Source organism: Amblyomma maculatum, chromosome 5 (assembly GCF_055883805.1).
Source record: "Amblyomma maculatum isolate TAMU_Amacu chromosome 5, ASM5588380v1, whole genome shotgun sequence".
Lineage (NCBI taxonomy): Eukaryota > Metazoa > Arthropoda > Arachnida > Ixodida > Ixodidae > Amblyomma > Amblyomma maculatum.
The window spans coordinates 122,291,124-122,313,386 of NC_139348.1; the positions used below are offsets into that span (position 1 = coordinate 122,291,124).

General features: G+C 45.8%; 1 protein-coding gene across 1 annotated transcript in view; it reads right to left on the bottom strand.

The window, feature by feature from the left end:
• LOC146189389 (uncharacterized) overlaps nt 1-15,027 on the bottom strand; it is a 24,289-nt gene extending 9,262 nt beyond the window's left edge. The window contains exons 1-2 of the mRNA XM_084603259.1: nt 14,744-15,027; nt 1,308-1,553 (exon numbers count right to left, since the gene is read on the bottom strand). Of these exons, the coding sequence (XP_084459385.1) occupies nt 1,308-1,553; nt 14,744-15,004 (507 nt within the window). The 5' untranslated portion in view covers nt 15,005-15,027. The remainder of the gene's footprint in view (nt 1-1,307; nt 1,554-14,743) is intronic.
• Nucleotides 15,028-22,263: the final 7,236 nt, after the last annotated feature.

Below are 22,263 nucleotides of genomic sequence, written 5' to 3' on the forward strand. Positions count from 1 at the left end.
AGGATAGTGACAAGGTCGCTGCGACATTAGCCATCACGCAGCATGACAGAGTCCCTAGGTGAAAGGCGCGCCCAGATATCTGCGGCCATAGCAAACTCAGGATGTCATCTCATGCTAATCGGGTTAGGGCAAATTTAACGAAAGTCATCGTCACCAGCCGTAGTATGCCCACTGCAGGCGAAGGCCTCTCTCATAGTCCTCTAACTGAGGCGATCTTGTGCTAGCTGCAAACGCATTACTTCCGCTAACCTCTTACCCTCATCCGCCCATCTGACTATCAGCCGCCCCATGTAACGCTTTCTTACCCTTAGCGGCCATCGGTTATCCTTCATCCGTGCTATGTGCTCTGTTCATGCCCTTTTTTTTCTTGAATTCCACTAGGATGCCTTTAACTCGGCTTATTTATCTGGCCCAGTCTGCACGATCCCTATCTCTTATTGTTACCCCTACCATTTTTCGTTCCATAGCCCTCTGCGTTGTCCTCAGCTTATACATAGAACCCTTTTCGTTAGCCTACATATTGGAGACCTATAGATTAATGCAGGAAGATGCAACTGTTGTATACTTTCCTCTTGAGCAATACCGGTAAGCTGCTTGTCATAATCTGTGAGTGCTTGCCAAAAGCCCTCCATTCTAGTCTTATTCTCCCGGTTATTACCCTTGCATGGTTCGGATCGGTGGCTACCTAATTTACTACCACCTATTTTACCACTACCTATTTTATTACTTATTGAAACGCCTGTTTTAAAATGCTGTCCTTCCTGTGGCTGTTGAACATTGCCTTAGTCTTCTGCGTGTTAATTGTAGCCAACCGTTTTGCATTTGATGCGTTGATCTTCAATAAGTTTTCGCGATTCATCCCCTGAGTTACTTAGCAAGGCAATGCAATCAGTGAATCGCAGATTACGGAGGTATTCTTCATTACCCTTATCCCTAACTGCTCTCAATCTAAGACTCTGAATACTTCCTCTAAACAAGCTGTGAATAGTACTGGGTAGATCGTGCCACCTTGCTCAGCGCCTTTAATTATGGGAATATAGTACTTTTTTTATGAAGGAAAGTAGGCTTAATGTATTCTCGTGTAAAAACACAAACGATGATGTAAGGCGAGCGCACAGGTGTTAAGCTAACACAGCGAATGCTCACGCCGCAAGACAATGCATGCCCCGTAACTACTTGAGGCTATGTAGCAACGACGGAAGTTGCTTCACTGAAAAGAAAGAGTTCAATTTCTAAGGCATGCACAGGTAACAAGAAATGAAGCGAAATGCTATGACACAAGATTTTTCCTCAAGGTTGATACTCACGTTTTTCAATGCTGCCATTATTTGATCTCCTGATATGGCTTCAAAGGTTTCTAGGAAACCTATCACCCATTCACGACATTCAGGTCTTTCGTATTCCCCTGAAGGATCTTGTTCAAGCTGTGCCGCCAAAAGACTTTTGGGCCGTTGTTTTGTCACTGTGCTTCCAGTGATATCCACCATGGAGTTGAATTCTTGCAGTCGATGAAATATGCCAGATTTTGTTATTGCCAACTTGCAGACTGGAACCTGTGAGCATAAATAAAAAGAAGTGCTAAGCGACGTCTTAAATAATATCTTTTACACCGCCAAAACAACATAAGAAAAGCATGTACTCAATTTGCAAAACATTTATGGCTCGAAGAGCTTTGTTTCGGCTACATGCAATGTACCTCGTCATGCAATCCGCGCGCCGCAAATCTCTTAGAGGTTAAGTGAATGATTGGGCGCTCGAGCATCCAGTGGTTTTAAATTTCGCGGCCGCTGTAACGGCCATGCTAAATGTTTCAGAAAGGAGAAACAGTTCTACAAATGTTGAATTATCCATAGAATGCGCCTCTAACTTACTTGAAAATGGGCTTTCTTGAGACATCTTTAGTGAAATAGCAATAGTGTTGGAAGTAGTCAGAATACATATGGCTGCAATACTGCTACCCAATAAGCTGCTGCCCATATTGGAAAATTTGTGGGAATCCGGTTTACCTTCTCCCTCCCAACGCAGCTCAAAACCACCAATGCATCTCAGTTCAGTTCAGTCGCTCAGTCGTATACGACTCTTCGTGACCCTATGGACCATATCACGCCACGCTTTCCGGTCTCTCACTATCTTCCTAACATCACATAACTTCATCAGCAGTGCCTCGAGGATGCCATCTAACCATCGCGTTCGCTGCCTACCCCTTCTCCGGCGACCCTCAACCTTTCCCAACATCAAATCTTTCTCCAGCGACTCCTCTCTTCTCATCAGATGACCAAAGTAGCTGAGCTTTAACTTTAGTATTTGACCCTCCAATGCGCAGTCAGGGTTTAGTCGACAATATCGACTAATTTGATCTTCTGGCCGTCCAAGGAACTCTCAAGTCTCCGCCAGCACCACAATTCAAACGCGTCAATTCTTCGGCGGTCAGCCTTCTTCACATGCCGTCTACCCCCAGCGCGCCCATACGACAACATTCCAAAAGTCATTTTTTCTCCGCACTGCTCTGGATTGGAACGACCTTTCCGATCACATCGCCTCACTAACCGACATTCATCAGCTCAAGACTGCCATCGAAATATATTTTTTATTGTAACCACCGTGCTGCAAGCCCACGCCTCATGTAATACCCCTTAAATGGGGCCTTTGATGATCCTATAAATAAAAAAAATACTCCCGCATCCATACATCACAACTGGAAAGACCATAGCACAAGTTATACGGATCTTGGTTGGCAGTGTAATGTCTCTGTTCTTTACTAGGCGGTCAAGGCTAGCCTTGGCTCATTTTCCCAGAAGCAGGCGTCTCTAATTTCATTGCTGCAGTCTCCTTCCGAGGTAATTTTAGAGCCCAAGAGAAAATCGGTGAAAAATTAATTAAAAAAAACTCGCATCCATACATCACAACTGGAAAGACCATAGCACAAGTTATACGGATCTTGGTTGGCAGTGTAATGTCTCTGCTCTTTACTAGGCGGTCAAGGCTAGCATTGGCTTATTTTCCCAGAAGCAGGCGTCTCTAATTTCATTGCTGCAGTCTCCTTCCGAGGTAATTTTGGAGCCCAAGAAGAGAAACTCGGTCACAGCTTCCACATCTTGTCCCTTGATGCTCCAGGACTTTATAGGGAGAGACGCATTGTTCTTTGTCTTTTTAATGTTCAGTTTAAGCCCAAACTTCTCACTCCCTTCTTATACTATCATCAGAAGTCTCTTGAGTTCCACTTCACTTTCTGCCATTAAAGTGGTATCATCCGCGTATTTAAGGTTATTGATACGTTTCCCAGCAATCTTCACTCCAGCTGAAGACTCATCCAGACCGGCCTTCCTCATGATGCACTCAGCATATAGGTTAAATAGGCAGGGCGACAGCATGTAGCCCTGTCTCACCCCTTTCTCAGTCGGAAACCAATCAGTAAGACCATGCCCAGTTCTGACTGTGGCCTCTTGCCCTTCATACAGGTTCCTGAGGAAACAGATGAGGTGAATTGGAACTCCTATATCTTGGAGAGCTTGCCGCAATCTGCTGTGATCTACGCAGTCAAACGCTTTTGCATAATCACTAAAGCAGATGTAGATGGGTTTCTGGAACTCTTGCTTTTTCCATGATCCAGCGAATGTTTGCAATCTGGTCTCTAGTTCCTCTCTCCCTGCGAAACCCAGCTTACACTTTTGGAAGCTCCCGATCCACATACTGCTGCAGCCTACCTAGGAGGATTTTCAACATCACCTTGCTAGCATGCGAAATAAGCGCGATCGTGCGGTAGTTGGAACAATCTTTGGCACTGCCTTTCTTTGGAATGGGGACGTAAACTGACCTCCTCCAATCCTGTGGCCCCTGCTGGGTTGTCCAAATTTGCTGACATAATGTATACAGAACGTTAACAGCGTCGTCATGGTTGAGGTTTTGAAGCAACTCAGCTAGAATGCCATCAATTCCGCTTTGTTCTTAGCAAGGCTGGCTAAGGCCTGTTCAACTTCACTCTTCAGGATTCCCGGCTCGAGATCAGTAATCACAACCGTCATATGTTGGGTTTGCACGTCCGGGTCCTTCTTGTACAGTTCTTCCGTGTATTCCTGCCACCTCTTCTTTATCTGAGGCTTCAGTGAGGTCCCTGCCTCGTTTGTCCTTTATCACGCCCAGCTTAGCACAGAACCATCCTTTGATATCTTTGATTGTCTTATACAGAGCTCTTGTGTTCCTCAATTGGCTTTGTCCTCAAATGCTTGGCACTTTATGTTCAGGAAACTCCGCATTGAGAACCTTGTATCTTTTTCCCATAACATTTGCCATCCTCCTTTCCTCAGCTATTTGCAGAGCCTCTTCAGACACCTGTTTGTTTTCTTGCATTTCTTTTGCTTTTGGAACTACCTTAGCAGCAACGCCTTGTATTATATCACGAACATCAGTCCACATCTGTTAAGGCTCTCTGTCGTCTACATCTAATTGTTGAAATCGATTCCTCACTTCCACAGCATAGTCTGATAGAATTTGATCCAGATCATAAGTGAAAGACCTCCTGGTTTTCTGCGTTTTCCTCAATCGAAGCTTAAATTTAGCAACAAGAAGCTGATGATTGGTGCACAGTCGGCCCCAGACCTTGTTTTTACTGCTTGTATAGCGCTTCTCCATCTCTGCCGGCAATAAATATAATCAATCTGATTCCTGTACAGACCGTCCGGTGAAATCCACGTGTACAGGTGCCTCTGGTGCTGTTGAAAATACGTATTCGCTATGGTCAGGTTGTTTTCTTGACAAATGTCTACTAGCCTCTGTCCAGCTTCATTTGGCTCACCAAGACCGAACTTGCCTGTAATTCCGAATATTTCTTCACTCCTCACCTTGGCATTTCAGTCTCCTATGAGAAAAAAGGACGTCTGAGGATGGAGTGCAGTCTAAAAGGCATTGCAGGTCAGCATAAAATCTCTCAATGTCAGCTTCTTCAGCAGTAGTTGTTGGTGCATAGACTTGGATAACTGTTATGTTGAAAGGGTGACCTTGGATCCGAAGTGAAATCATTCGGTAGTTTTTGGAGTTGTACCCTAGCACTGCTTTGCCTATTCTTCTGTTTACTATGAGAGCGACCCCATTTCTCCTCCTGGATTCGTGCCCACAATAAAAGACATAATGGTCGCCGGAATTAAATTCTCCCATTCGGGTCCACTTGAGCTCGCTGGTACCCAAGATATCAATGTTCAATCTGTCCATTTCTCTCTTGAAGACATCCAGTTTACCTTGCGTCATAGATCTTACATTCCATGTTGCTATGTGATATATCGCCTTACAACATTGGACTTTCCGGTCGGTTCCCGACACATCCACAACTGAGCGTCCTTTTGGCTTTAGCCCCGCCACTTCATTCGTCCTGGAGCTACTAGGAATCGCCCTTTGTTCATCCTCAGTAACATTTGGGACGCCTTCCAACCTGGGGGGCTCAGCTTCCGGCGCCATATCATTAACGCTATTGGGACTGGTCATATGGTTTTCTTAGCAGGAAATACTGGAGTGGGTTTCCATTACCTTCTCCAGTAAATCTTATTTTCTTAGAACTCACTGCCGTAACCTGTCTATCTTGGGTGGCCCTATACACAGCAGAGCGCACGACTTCATCGAGTTTCGCAAGCCCCTCCGCCACGACAAGGCAGTGATTCATGAAAGGGACCAACACATCTAGCGGTGGGTAATTCCCGATGAGAGATGAGGTAATTGCCTCCTCTTGAAGGAAACGGGAATCGCAATAGGTGCGCCACGGAGATGTCTAAGTGGAGTGCGGCGAGCAGACAGCGAGAGGGAGCGTCTGGATCCAGCCGGCAACGTCCACGGTCGGCTCACGCCATATCCAATGGCGGAGGCCGAGGAATACGACCAAGGATGATGATGAGGGCAATGTGATGCGGCGCACAAGGCAGGATCCATCGTGCACGGCTGCCTGTCTTCTGGTTCCAAGCTGCGCAGGGCCCTGCAATTACCGCACTCTCTCTCCGCCTCCTACGGCAGCTGGCGTACTATGGCTTTGTCCGAAGAATGCGGTGCGTACGGGATATCCCGGTCGCCACTCTCGGCGCGCACAAATGTTTGCTGCCTAATTCGCATTCCCATTTCCCCAGCTGATGTGTGCGGATGTCTCCTTACGTATATCTCTCTTTCCAATGAAAACCTTGCATGTATAGCCAGCCAGACATGGGCTGTATTTTTTTGCAAGAGCAATAAATACAATTCCCTGTTCACGTTGTGTCATCGTGGCCATTGTTATCTTGTTCTCCTCGCGGGCCACGAGGTGTTCCCGTCAGGCCGCTAGCAAGGACGCTGCACATGCAGTATGGAGTGATGCGGTACGCCACTTTGTCGTATTGTGACATTAGTTAAACTACTGTAAGCCAGTTCCTAGGTACAGTCTTAAATCATTACCTGATCGTTTGTAGCGGCCAAACGTGTTTTAGAATATCGAAAGAGTAATTACATGGCGCTGTATCTTACCAAAATCATTTTAGCGCATTCGAAAACAATTCTAACGCAGTATGTTACCCTGCGACGTCTACCAAATCGGATTACTTGGCAGCATGAGCTTTTTGATCCCTTGTCCTCGCGTCAGAAGCCCGCGCTGCTTTTCGGGACGCTGTGTACTATGCCTGCACTAAGGAGGTCAAGGGTGTCACATGGAAGTTGGGCTGCTGCGGAGAGTTTGCAGGTGCAGATCGCTTTAAGGAACCACGTGCATGTTAATTTAGTAATACAGGGGACGCGGAATAAAATGGATTAGAAATAGCGCCGAGCTTAATATACATATAGAAATTTTATAAAACAATTCAATGATCCCCAGTCATAACATACACAGCAATAAGAGCAACAATCTATCTCGATAGAAAAGGTAGTAGGAAGTTTGGTTATTTACTGCTCACTCTTTAACTTGATTTAACAATTCCCCGATGACGACGATGTAGAGTACACCTCTATCAATTTTTCATCCTTTATAAAAGCTTTCCCAAATTATTGCGAGGTTGCTTGAGAGAATGTGTATACGGTTAAGTGCATTTCTAAAACTATCTGCGCCTTCAACGTTTATTATTTGTTTCTTCTCCTGCGCTAGGTATGACCTCCTGGCTTTAAAACGTTCTGCGTTAGTTAACGAGCACTAAAGACAAAGTGCGTACTTTCCTTACAGCGTTTCTTAACTGCTTTCGCATGTATGTTCTCCGGCCTCTCGCAAGCTTGCTACTGCTAAGTTCTTTCAGGTGCAATACAGCTTATAACTTCTGTGATGAAAAACAAGAATTCTTTAAGAACGAAGAAATTTGGATTTTCTTGCGGCGCAAACAATGAAAATTGTACTTTCCGAAGACAGCTACGCAATGTTACATTAAAGTTTTAAGTACTTTTATCAAGAAATAGTATAAGTGCACAATTTATTCTATGCATTTTGATACAAATCGAGCTGATTCTTCCTCTCCAGCTCATTCCTTGTCTTCCTCTCGGTAGACAAGAATAATTATGTTGTGGGTTCCATGATCTACGGCGTGGCGCTGTCGGTTAAAGCGTTCCGCTGGTAATCCGATGTATGGAGGTTCGATTCCTGGTGTAGACAGAATTTATTAACTTGTTCTTTACTATCTTCTTCATGGTAGACAAGGAGAATTAATATTAGTATGGTAAATTTTCATTTCGCGTGATGGCGTCATTTGGTTGACAGCTATAGTGTAACTGGACGGACGCTGACAATGAGCCTTAAATGCTTTCGCTATAATATTTACCATCCCTTGGGGCATGCGCTTCTAGCGTACCACAACGTCCTTGTAATGTAATGACCTCTCGCTAGTGCAGTATTTCTTATTATCGGGTATAGTTTGGATCATATCTCACAAGCTATTAAAGAACCTTTCTTTGCGTTATGATGCGGTGATGTTAAGCATCACAAAGCGGCACAAGCAGTGAGAGACGCGGTAGTCCGAGGTCCCGTAATAACTGACCATCCGGCCAGTTCACGTGCACTTACACTCCTTGCACAGGTGCCCATAGCGCTTCGCCTCCATTGAAATGCAGCTGGTACTGCTGACATTAATCCCGGCTATTATCTCTGCTACTCAGGGTAAGTGATCAAAATCAAAAAGCAAACATTAAGTAAAAAAGTAATTTTGCGGTTAAGTCATGTTTCGTAACTCTCATGTGGAAGAATTATTGTCGTTATAAAAAGTATTTTCCCTTTGTCGATAATACCTTCAGTCCATATCATTATGGTCGTGGCTTACTTTATTACGGCGAAACCTTTATTTGTCCCACTACCACTAATGTCACTGGGGTGGTCGGCGTAGGAGGAAATATCATTCTTGTATCATATCCCCGTCGCTTGGAAGTGGGGAGAGAAGGCCTTGCAGCAGCTTAGCCCAAGGGGCCGCCTCGACACAGGGCGGGAGGCGTGTTTAATGGCGTTTTCTTCGGGCAGCCGAAAAAAGGGGAGCTGGAGCTCAGGGTCCTGACTTCGCAGTATCGTATTCCAGGTGCCTTTATTATGGAAAATATATGCCCTACGGAAGAATACTGCACGCTTAAATTAGTGGTCTAGCGGCCCTCTCAACCTGCAGATTACCTATTTATCTGATCTGAGCATTGTCTGAAAAATTCAGACAATGCTTGACGCGAGGAAGTCGTCAGGACTAGCATTAAAGCCAGGGAAATGCCACCTCACCTACGAGGAACTGGGCTTCCAAGGTCACGTCATTATTAAGGATGATGTTCGCGCTGACCCACAGAAAACAGCTGCGATCGCAGTTTTCACAGTCTGCCGACAAGAAAACTATGAGGAGATTCCTTGTGCTGTGCGCTTGCTATCGACGATTTGTCAAAAACGTTTCTGCATCGTCGAACTGTTGACGCAGCTTACAAAGGCTGACATGTAATTTAAAAGGGAAGCACAGCTAGTAGAAGCCTTTTATGAGCTCAAGGGCCTCCTGGAGTCCCCTGTTGTCCTAGGCCACTTTGATGAAAACGCCGAGATTGAAATACACACCCACGCGACAAGTGTGGGGTTCTGAAGAGTGCCAGACGAGAGAAAATAATACGGTCTGCTACCTACACGATCGACTATTAGAGGTGGACGGCGATCACCACGCGCTGTGCTGGCTGACAAATTTGAAAGATCCGTCCGGTTGCCTTGCCCGATGGAGCCTCCAAAGTCGGCTCGCAAGCATTCGACGTAAACCGCGTATCCTGCGTGCTCCTCGACGCTCCCTCGAACGACGATGAAGACACCTTCTTGGGACTTGTAAGCGCCAGCAGTTTTGCAAAACAGCAAAGTTCAGGCCTTGATAGCGAAATCTGGTCGATTACCTAGAAGGAAAGTGCGCGTCTGCTCCTACTGTGTTCAGGCGTCGGTTGTCCTTGCAGTAAGGCGTCATTTGTCCTTTGCGTTACACAATGACGTCCTTGCGAAGAAGCTTGCATACAATGGAACCGCCCACCCCGCACACCTTCTTGTTATACCTGCAAACCTCATAGAGTAAATTCTACAGGTACTCCACAATGAGCCAACGGCAGGACATCTCGGCCTTGCACTCATATTGTACCGAATACGAGGGTATAATATAGGCCACTATTAGCTGCCGACGTTGCTCATTACTTCAAAGCGTGCCGTGAGTGCCAGCGACGCAAATCACCCCTGACGAGATTTTCTAGGCTACTGAACCCGATACCCCCTGAGCTAAACCATTTAAACAAACAGAAATGGACCTCCTCAGGCCCTACCCAACTTCATCGACGGGAAAGGAGTGGGACATCATGACCAACAACTACTTGACCCGCTACGCTTAAGCAAAAGCCTTAACTAAAGGTTCCGCCCTGAACTCGCCAAGTTTTTCGTCCAACAATTTCTCCTCTGACACTGCGCCCCAGAAGCGCTCATCACGGACCGGAGAACAGCATGTTTCAGGGCAGACTTGGTGCTAGCCATCCTAGAATACAGTTATATAAGCCATCTACGAACCATAGCATACCATCTTCAAATTCACAGAGCGTCTCAACTAAACGAATGCGGACATTGTTGCCGTGTACATCGACGCCGAATAGAAGCCATGGGACACCATTCTACCCTATGTCGTCTTCTCTTATAACACCGTCGTCCAGGAGACAGGTTCGACACCATTAAGCCTTGTGTATTCCAGAAAGCCCACGACGACGCTGGACGCAATGCTGCCGCACGTAACCGACGAGGAGAACCTGAACGTCGCCGACTATCTTCAGCGTGAAGACTAAGCTCGACGACTCGCCCGGCTGCACTTCACAGACTAGCTAGGCGCCGACGTCCGAAAATATAACTTGCGACGACGCAACGTAGAGTGCAGCCCAGGAGCCCAAGGTTTGGTCACCGATGCGCCACCGCGGACTAAGTGAAAAGGTCTTGCTGCCATACTTCAGCCATATACATAAGTCTTCGACGCATCGGGCAGCTCAATTACGAGGTCATCCGCGATGGCACAACCACAACGCAGCGGCGCCAACCCGCCAAGAAATGGTCCATGTTGTATGCCTCAAACCTTATTATGCGCGCTAACAGTTTTTTATTTATAGTATTTTGTTTACCTTCCTTGGTTTTTTTATTGGCACGGAGGCGATGCCTTTTCAAGGGGGTGAGTTATGCCGCCAGTCATTCAAATCTTTATTTGCTGTTTTCGACAGCCGCCAGTATGCGACCTTATTACCGTGATTATAGCGCACGGATCGATTACGTTTCCGCTGTTTGTCGATACGCCTTATTGGAGATGCGGCTTTATCATTTTTTTGTTGCACAATATGCTTCGAGGTGTACAGTCATGAGACAAATTGACATTAAACACTCAGCCAGTGACACAGCTCGAGAAAACTACATCTAAATGCCATTTAGCTACAGTGTAAGGGAGAGCGACACCTACACATGCAGGTGGATCAATTTAGCAACTGCCACTATTGTCTCGATTTTAGATAGTTGTTGTTAGATAAAGTTAGCATGCAGTTTCTCGAGCTCCGCCACCAGCCGAGTGTTGTATACAAGTTTTGCTTGCGACTGTACCTCGAAAGATTGCAGCCACGCGCGTGTGTTTCTACAGTAATCTAGGGCATGCTAGTCACCGTTGACGCTTTATCTCGACCTTTGTTCGCAGTCCTTATCGAATGCTGACGTGTGAAACGAGCATTATTTGTTCGACAACCAGCGAGCTGCTTCGTTGTTAAAACCGCCGCCGAACGACCTCGTTCTTTTGCGGGTACAGGTCAGCTCAATAAACAGTTTCTATATAGCGCGCTCTCATACCCTTCATTAGTTGTTTTCATCGGCTTTGTCAACACCAAGTGGCAGTAATAATACACAATCACCGAAAATTCTGGTAGGTACTGAATCATCAACGGACACGTATTATGACTCTTACAGGACGCACAGCAGACTAGCAAAATAGTGTGTGCGAACATATGTAACAACGAATTCTCCCCGTTTTCACTAAAAAAACTGTCATTCCGCAGTTATTTATCCGGTATTTCGAATGTCGTTAGCCACATTTTCTGCACACGGGATCGCTTGCATTACCGAAAACATTAAGTTGCCGTCGTTAGCGGGTAGGGATGAAATCATTTCCAAAGTCTTATAAATGCTCGGTACGTCTCCTCATTATACCGTTCACTAGTTTTCATAAAACCACTCCACACAGGTAACATACCTAGCTAATTGAATGTGGGAAAGATCACTGCAGTCAACAAATCAGGAATCAGAGCATAACCTCTTAACCACCATCTCATTTCTGTATCTAGTGTATTATGCAAACTCATGGAGCATATCATTTATCATCATAGCTTGGGTTAACTTCATTGGAACATTTCTGCATACCTCCCATGACAGCTTTCGTAAGGGCTTGTCATGCGAAACAAAATTTGCTAGTTTCCTTCATGGTGACATGTGAGTCTTGATTGTAACATTCAAAGTAACACAGCCTTTCTGCATTTCGTTAATGATTTCCATAAATTGCCTCAAACATCCTTGATACTAAAACTTTCATAGTTAAATTTACACTCTATTGTACTAGAGTGGATCAGAAAGAGAAAAGAAAGCCAACAGTCATTGAGGCCATGAATAGCGCAAGGGATGTTTATCATTTTTACTTTTTGTCATTGGCCTGAATGTGTAATATAATTGCTCAGGCTGAAATATGAATAAATACAAAATACAAGGAGGACTCAACGTGCCGACATTGGGAAGCGCACCAGAGACCTTCGAATATCGCGTTCGGTACATTTACCCACTGCGCTACATCGACGGCTGTCCAACCATCTACGCCGGGACGGCGCAGTGGTTACGGCGCTCGACTACTGTTCCCAAGGACGCGGGATCGAATCCCGGCCTCGGCGGACGCTTTTCGATGGAGGCGAAAAGCAAGGCGCCCCTGTGCTGTGCAATTCAGCGCACATTGAAGAACCCCAAGTGGTCAAATTTCTGGAGTCCTCCACTACAGCGTCTCTTATAGCCTGAGTTGCTTTGGGACGTTAAACCCCAGAAACGAAGCCAAACCAAACTTGTTTGGGCAGTAATGTTGCTTCTATACGTGACTTCAGAGTGTTCACTAAGGGCACCCTCATCTGATGCTGAATGTAGCGGTGGTGAACACCACTCAGACACGCTCAACACTACATCATTTTCTTTTTTAAGGCGAAAGCCCTTAATGGATCATACTGTCGTGGACACAGTGCGTTCCGCTTTTGCGGCGTCTGTCGCGTGGCGTTCCTTGGCATGCGTTCAAGTGTGGGAGTGCAGATGGCAGGAACGCTGGACAAAATGTGACTTCTGGAGGAAAGGCGCAGTATCTGTCGCACTTTCTCCGACAAGTGTGCGTTTTGATGGTACGCCATCGCTCCTGTCGCGTGGTGTTCCTGTCGCGTGGTGTTCAAGTGTGGGATTGCAGATGGCAGGAACGCTGGACAGGATGAAACATCTCAGGCTTTCGCCCTTCACTACTTCAGTCGCTAAAGTCCCTCGTAATCTTTTTTTTTGCAAACTGTGCTTGTAAAGCAGTGGCCGCCAATATCAATGATGTTCGATAATTCGTTCTCTTTCCACAGCACCCCTATGCATTGGCCAAGTGTTTGCACAATTTCACAAGTCAGATCTTGCAAAGCTGTTTCTAGGTTAGTTATTGGAGTTTACTCATTTTGACATAGACTGAAACACAAAAAAGACAGGGACGTGAGAGAGGGAAAGGACAACGTGCGAGCCTGCAACTAAAGATTGTAGTGTGGAAGTTGTATACCGAAGAAAGCACTCAAAAAAAGAAAAAAAAAACAAGCTAGTACTTATCACCCACTGATGCCATTACCACGAACGAAAAATATTTCCTTTCCTAACAAGTTCACCGATGAAGTCCCAACGAACACAACTGCATTCTTGAGAATAAAATGTGAATCGATCATTTCGCTTTGTTCTTTACCTCTCTTTCAAGTCCCTGACGTTTTTGCGCTTCAGGCTACCCAAAACTGATGAGGTCTTGCGTTTGTGCAATAAAAAGGAGACGAGTGTCCAATTGTCGCCTCAGCATCTTCCGTTATATACAGAGATCGGCGTGTCAGCTGGCATCATGGTTTCACAGTCTTGCTTTCTCATATTCATTTCAGAAGTTTCTTGCACTACTGAGTTCTGTCAGGAGACCGAAGTACCTCTGCGGTTCGCTGTCTTTTTTTGTTGTGTTTCTCGCAACCACTGAATGCCCTTCCACTGTGCTCTGCTAATGGTTTATGAGGGCATTGAGTTTGGTGATCCTCGCTAAGCTCCTCCTTGCAAGTCTCCATAAGCTCCATTATGCCATAAATTCCTCCATGCAAGGCTCGTACCCCCCCCCCCCCCCCCCCCCAAGCCAATAAAAGCGATTCCTTTGGATGATCGCTCTACTGATATGACATCAGATCACTGGAAAATGTGCGTGGATTTTGTCTCACGGTTTTATTCTGACGTGGTCTCCAAGTCGCCGACAACGTTAGCTAAAAGCAGCGCCTAAAATAACAAACGGGCGTCAGCATCATGTTTATAATTATTCTTGTTTGTTATTTATTTCGTGGCTTTGAAAGTGAGTTTGCTCGAGCCAAGATGTCTGGAGGTTGCATTACACAACCAACTCACTGATACAGCCTTGCAAAGCGCGTGTTGAAGACCAACTAATCCTCGTAGTGTGTCTCACAATTACCAATAAATTACACGTGATCGCAAGTCTATCAAAGCAAGACCACTCACGCAATTGTAGATGCAAGCCGAATCGTCAACACGCTACTGTAGGCGCTAATGACTTTTGGACTGCTGTACCAACGCCTCAGGCGTTGGCTCCGGGCGGCGAATAACCAGAAGCCAACGTTTTTAGATTGCCAGAAGCACAGCCGGTCTCGAGGGAGAGAGCACGCGCGCTCTCCATCGAGACCGGCCGCGCCAGAAGTGACGTCAGAAAGGTCACGTGACTTCCTTAGTAGTTGTACTCCGGCGCTGGCGACGGAGCACCGAGGACTGCTCTCGGCTGCTCCCGGGACCCCAAAAGCGCGCCTCCTCTGCCAATAGAACACAACGCTACCGCTCGTGTTCGACCACTGGTAGGCGCTGAAACTCGCGAGAGCCCTTTTAGTGCAGCTAAAAGTGCTACTGTTCGTCCAATGGAAACCGGTATAAGGCGTTGCTTTTTCGAAGATGCATTTGGATAAGTGTCTGGACGGAGGCCGAAAAGGCGGCCGCAATCCTGCAAGGCAGTGAAGGCGTACTCACTCTATACTCTTCGTCAAAAATCGTGTCATTTTTCGTAGCCACACTGTAGACGCTGACGACGCCCAGCAATGCTTTGTCTTGGAAGGTAGGTGCGCATCGCAGGCATGTTCCCTTGCTGGCGCGGAAAAGTACCGCCCACTGTGCGTGATTACATGTCTTATTTAGCGTGCTCATCCATGCCATCACCCGCGGTAAAGCGTTCTTTGGAGGCGAATAGGAAATGTATACTGTCCACCAATCTTTGACACCCTCGTCTGCCATTTCTAACCTCCGTTTTCAGTATGCCGAGGCTGCCATTGTTCAGAGGTTTTTTGTCTCATTATCCTTGGCGCGCGAGATAAAATAAAACAAATCAGGAGTACAAAAACAGTATTATCGCATGATAAGATAACTGAGGTAGAAGTTGTTGCTGGGCTAGTTGGTTCATGATCATACGGGGAAAATAACCGCAAATAAAGAGACAAATACAAGAGAGGAGACAAGACAACGCTGCGCTGGACAATTAATATGCCGTAACACCATATTGTTTCTATGCTTAGTTCAGCTGCGACATTTAAGAGAACATATCCCAATGTAGGTGAAATAATCAAAGAGAATTGATAGGGCTGCTAGCCGCCTTGATCTGATTCATCTTGTATAAAGTCCTTTACTATATTTGATTAAAATTTTCGCACAATTATTGAGCCATCCAGCTATACACCAATCATTACGCCTATCAAGAGATGTTGCAAAGGCTAGAAGCAGTTTTGTTTCCAAGGCAGAGTGTTTATAGTGGAAAGAGTATCTGAAGTGGGGCGCTGACTGCAGCCAATACCGCTGTCGTGTCACGCACTTAAGGGGGAAAGTAGTTAGTTCCCAATGAGTTTCCCTTTCAATTTACACGCCAGCTGTAACGAATATACCTCAAGTACAGTATAATAGCCAAATCCGTAGGCTTTTTTTCCGATTCCGAACTCTTTGATACGTGTTAAGCATATCGTCCTAACCTCTGCGTTACCTAAGCAGCACTAATCATAGCTGTCTGTCGTCAACGGAACCCCGCCCTCAAACACATGGGAGTGAAAATGTTTGCAGAAAGCGAAGGACTCTCTGCTTGCCGCCGCGTTTAAACACAGATACTTTAAAATCATGATATTTTTTTAGTTTTGCTAAGTAACTGATATAGCATTTTAGAAAGATAAGCGATACAGTAGGGTTTGCACATAGTTTTCTGTTCATTTATGCTTCAGAAGCTACGCAATATTCAAGCACGTTCTCCTGACAAAGTGTACAAAGGCGAAGATAGCGCGAGAATTACTCATGTTTAGCGTCACATCAATGTCACTGTTCGCGTTATTCCTGGCAGGCTTCGTCACCGATAACGAGCAATGTGGTTTTTCTACAATTCTCCGTAAGTCAAAATCGATTACCGATCAGATAACAGAATGAATTTGTTGAGCTGGCACCAACAATTACCTATTATATTAGCCCTAATACTCGACCCTGCTAATGGGTACTATTAGGTTCCGTTATTAAGTCGTCCTTCGCCCAACTACTACTTAAAACGTGAAAATGTATTTGCAAATTAGCGCTTCAAATTCTTAGCAATAACACCTAATGTCCCTGTGAAAAGCTATCGCATAGGCTTGAGTGTAATTAAGCGTCATGAAATTCCTTTCGCAGGCCCATTTCAAAATAATCTTCTCTTTCGCTGTGAGCCGCAAGAAAGCGCACTGCTGCGAATCTCTTACTTAGGCACCCTTGACCGGCTTCCCAATGTACTTCAGCTGGGTGCGCAATTGGGAATTGGAATGAGAGCATGAGTGTCGATCCAAATACCATCGTCTTATCGTGGAGTGGTGGGATATCGCAGGGAAGCAGCAAGCGCGATAACGTATAAAATAGAGGGTCACCGTATGTAAGTGCACACGAGCGAAACAAGGTCAGATTAGTGGGTGAATGTGAACGTTGCTTCATGTTGAGGGCAGTCATAAAGGCTATGTAATCTCACACAATGTTCCACCCACAAGCAGCACGATGCTAGGGAGAAGATCGGCAACTATACTGTGCGCGATTTGAACTAGACTTACCTCAAAGAGCAGCAACAAGAAATGAAACTTACACCATCAAAGCCAACGGAAACTGTTAGTCCTCGGTCAAAAAGTTTTGTCTGGCAATCGGAAAATTTCGAGAAGGGGAGCCATGCGCAGATTTAAAGGAATAAAAATTCAGCTTTAACTAAACAAGCAAAAAAAAAAAGATCCGAAGAAGAGATCACTTTTCGGTCATACGGAACTGATATTCACCGATGTACAATTGTATGTATCCTAAAAGTAATATCTGCAATTCCCTAATCAAATTATGAGGAAGCATTCGAAAAGTCAGAACTAAATAGGAAGGTGCTGAAGCATCTCCTTAAGAGTATACGCAATCGCATGGTTATATTTGTTCCAGCTTCCTTTTAGCTACGACTTACTACGACGCAGTGCCTCAGCGCGTTTAACACAGCGGACTCAGACTCACCAGTTTGTCTTTAGCTACTGCGGACTGCGTATGCTGCAATGACTCAAAACGTTCGTTTTTCTTGCTATATTGAAATTTATTGCCTTTATTTGCTTTTCACTTTTTCTTTTTCTCTACTTTAATTTTTAGTTATTTTTACGATTTCCAGATATTGTGAGCGCGGTGCCAGAACTTTGACCTCTTTCACCTCTACATACGCAGCATCGTCATCATTCACCGGTGTTCGCAAGATCACTCGCAGCATTCCAGACTGTGGCTGGAATAAAGACATTTGTTCTAGCGGTGGCTTACAGGTGGTGGAGGTGCGGGATAGCTACAACAGCAGGGGCAGATGCCGAGAGCGGGCGGGTTCCGTTGCCCTCGTTCATACCAAAGGGGTGTGAGGGCAAGCGAAGGCCGGAACGGAGCTCCAGGGGGAACAGTAGACAAGTTGAAAGCGAGAGGCTTGGGATACGAAGGGCACCTCCGCTCTACTCCAACCAACTCCCATGCGGCCACTACACTCTGCCCCTTATGGCAGTCTTCCGGTGATCGTCTAAATGTTGCACCCTTCGAGGTCTCTCCGCTGGACCGAAGCAGTAACTTCCCGGCATTGCAGCAGGATGATCCTTACTGCAGCACAATTATCGCTCGCCTCCGTGGTCAATCACCGGCATCCAACAGTCGCCTGCGTCATCAGCTTTGCCTTTTGCGGATTCAAGAAGGAACGCTTTACCAATCTGTATACCACTGACACCGGTGGGTTCCCGTTGTTCCTCGCTCTCTCCATCATCGAGTGTTGGAGGCCTACCATTGCAATGTCACTACCAGTCTTTTAGGACACCACAAGACATACGACCGTAATAAAAGCCACTACTTTTGGCCCAGGCTTTCTAGCAGCGTCGCCAAATACATATCAAGTGCGCCTTGCCAACATTGTAAGCGGTCATCTCTTCCTGCCGGCCCCTGCTTCCATCCTTTTTCCGAACGCCGCCCCTTGGCCCCAGTCCGCGAAGCCTACAAGCAATGTCAAAGTGGAACGCCTGGAGAGCGGCTTCCAACAAAGGCCCACTGTGGTTTCATCGCGGTGAGGCTAGCCATATTTTAAGCCATTGCCCATACAGACGCATCAGCCTGCGCTGCTTCGCCGACGACGGCCCACGACCCCGTTCTGGCGAACCACAAGAAAAAAATTGTCTTCTGTCTGCACGAGGCAGCGGGGGTAGCTCAGCTACAGAGTCAGTAGCAGGCCCATACATTTTTTTTCCTTCTTCCTACAGGCACAACAATAGGAAAAGCTTTAAACGTTATATATATATATATATATATATATATATATATATATATATATATATATATATATATATATATATATATATATATATATATATATATATCGATCGAGGCGACACAAAGGGGCGTCCGTGTGCTGTGCGATGTCAGCGCACGTTAGAGATCCCCAGGTGGTCGAAATTACTCCATAGCCCTCCACTACGGCTCCTGCTCTTTCTCTGTTTCCACTTTCGCTCCCACCTTCCTCCCTTCCCTTACGGCGCGGTTGAGGTGTCCACAGAATACAAGTGAGAAAGCTACCACACCTTTTCCCTTCTTATAAATAAATCAGTTTTAAACGGTATACTTCACCATCCCGCACTGATCAAGCATCGTCGCTTGCGTGGGCAACGCAGACATCGAAACCGCCGAAAGAAACGCCCAGTAGTCTTGGAACAAGTGCTCCTCATCGCAAGAGGTATATATCCACTTCCGACATAGAACAAGTTTACGTGCCGGTTGCGAACTTTACCGAAGAATACTGGCATAAGATTGGGATGGAGCGGATTTGGCATGCACTCGCAGAGTATGACTAGCAGCTTACCGGTATCGCTCAAGAGGAAAATATACAACAGTTGTATCTTGCCTGTACTCACTTATGGGGCTGAAACGTGGAGGCTAACCAAGAGAGTTCTACTTAAGTTGAGGACAACCCAGAGGGCTATGGAACGAAAAATGGTAGGGGTAACATTAAGAGATAGAAAGCGTGCAGAGTGGGTCAGAGAAATAATTCGTTAACGACATTCTAGTGGAAATTAAAAAGAAATGGGCATGGGCAGGACATGTAGTGCGAAGACAGGATAACCGATGCTCGCTTAGGTAACAAACTGGATTCCAAGGGAAGGAAAGCGTAGCAGGGAGCGGCAGAAAGTTAGATGGGCGGATGAGGTCATGTTCGCAGGGGTCAAGTGGATGCAGCTAGCACAGAACCGGGTTAAGTGGAGAAATATGGGAAAGGCCTTCGCACTGCAAGGGGTATAGTCAGGATGATGATAATGACTGGTATCTCAACAAAAGCACGAAGATTGCTTTTCTCGGTGACCTGGCAGGTCTTCGCCCTCCCCGAACAAACCAAACATGATGCTCTCGTCGTCGTTACACGGTGGTCTGTGAAGCTGTGGTCCATATGAACACTCTGCTTTCTGACTTCCAAGGAGTGAAATTTCACTGCGAAATTTTCACGGTGAAAAGTTTTTGTGCGGCGGGCTGTATTAAAATAACTGGGCAACCATAGAAGCGAGGAAGGAACGCACGCCGCCGGCACGCACTGCCATCAGGCTAACCGTTTAGGAAACCATTGCAGCGATGCAAAATATTAGCGTATGCAGAATACAACGGAATAACAATCTCGTCGACCAAACAGCGTAAAAAGGAAAGCACGGTGGGCTGTCCCATCTTACCTTGCAAATTTGCGTAGTAGGAGGGAAAAGTACCCTCACCGTCAGCTATGACATATATTGGCTTTTGTAGCAAGCCTTTGCTTATATATCTTTCGTATGCGTTCTCTCATGTTACCCTTACAAGTCGTGTCATTTGACTTTACTTGATTCTCAGCTATGTTCATGAGCGCTCCGATGACATGCAAAGTGACGAAACACCGCAACCAGCCGTGACAACGTAACTGAAGTGTACAATTTTCGCATTCGGATCTTTTAAATGGCTCCACATTTCAAGCGAACTGAGAATATTGTTTTAAGGCATTCTGTACGTTGTTCGCTTTACAACAAACGAGCTATTAAATCACGGCATAGAGGAAAAAAGTTGCATTTACATCACGAGATGCCGCCGCACTGCGATCGGCGTGGGCAGTTTTTGAAGTAAAAGTTGCCCTACGTTAGGTATGACCGGTCTCTGCGTGTGTGTCAACTGTAGTTTGATCTTCAAGCAGCAACAGGACAAATTTTCTATGCGGCTCAGATGTCCATAGAAAAAGGTGGCATATGTAGCGCCTTCCTTTTCTAAAAAGCAAACAGAATGTCAGCGTGGGCTAGTCATTGACCTTCAAGGAGCCAGAGGAGAAAATGTGATAAATATTCGGCGCCTTACATCCCCGAAACATCTGACCGCTTAATTGTAACATTATGGACTTTACTTGATTCTCATTACATGGTCATGACCTTGAAAATTTGACTTTTGGACAACGTTAAAATTTTGACCTTTGGATGACCTGCCATCTTTCAATCTTGCAGTATAAAAGTGGAAGCGGGTGGACGTCACGTCGCGCAATGGAAAGAGCCATACATCAGTCAATGCATGATGTAAGAAGGAGGAGCAACCACGCCTCAACTCAGAGCAGCCGTAGATACCTATTAAGATGATGCTGCTCTTAGCACGTTGTACCGGTACAAGTTAAATCGGGATACGAAATAGTTCACCAAGCATAATGGGCTGATAATCTTTTGCTGAAATCCATATTTAACTATGCTAAGCATCTGTTAATTTTTTTAAACGGCGCGGTTCAGGTGTCCACAGAGCAAGTGTGACAGATACTGCGCCTTTCCCTTCCTATGAACCAACCAACCAACCCTCTGCAGGCCTCGATCCAATATTCGTTTATGCTTTGTCGGAAACGCAAAGATTGGTGCTATAGATATGCTGGTTGTGATAACAGTTGCAAAAATGTGCTTTAACAGAGCGAAGGCGGCCGGAGGCGCAGATGGCCATTGATGAGGGCGCGGCCATGAGAATATGATTTGTGCGCTTATTGGGTTACATCCATGGGGAAACATGCTCCTGCGGGGGCGGTTGTATTCAATGACAAATGTGGCGAAGAAAGGCATCTCCGCTGGAGTGCAGCGCTCCATTTGGGATCTGTAGAAACACTAGCGATTTGCCATTGAACTTGAACATTGGGATTTACCTTTCTGTTTATGCCAACCAATTTGCACCTGGTGGAGTCGAAGTCTGTAGCAGTCAAGTTTTGCTGTTGATAGTGTGTGCGCATATGATGCTCAACTCGGACAAATTGGTACGGAATACATATTCTGCCATTTAGCGCCTACTGTAAAAGACAGTAAAATCCGGAAAGTAGATGCTAAGCTAACATTGCACTCTGCAAGGACTCGGGGAGGGGAGAGGGCGGGGGGGGGGGGGGGGTCTTCATATGTGAGCCTTGGTAACGTAAAGCTATCTTTTGTGTGCATGTTTACCGTTCTTTATTGTCGCAATCCACTGCTCAGTAATATAACTCGTCGGCAGCATTGAGTATGCAGGCAACATGTGCAGCGAGTACCTGCTCGCCAAACAATAGCGCGGTGTGCTATGAGCCTGCACGCCCACCATTGTCTGATAGACGCACTGATATTTACTTTTTTTATTACGTGATTATATATGATTCCGAATCTATGGCTCAAATTCCTGCTCTTTATGATATATTCAGACACAATAGAGGTTCAACGTTATTTTTTTCCGCCCTCTAAGCCTTTTGTCTCATTACATCCTACTCTGTCTTTCTCTGCAATTATGAAAGTTTTGATAAGATATAGGGGATCTTTTTGTTTCCTCTGTTATCAGTGCATTTATACCTACTTATGAAGCAAGCTATGAAGCTAGATATGCAAATGCTCGTTGGCTGTGCAGACAAAGAGAGCATTTAGGGATCATGGAGGGGGCTCAAGGGAAAGAGAAAGCAAAAATGACCATTTTCAGCAGCAACTCCGACTGCTTCTTAGGGTGTCTAAAAGGCGTTCTTACGTCCTGCTCCGAAC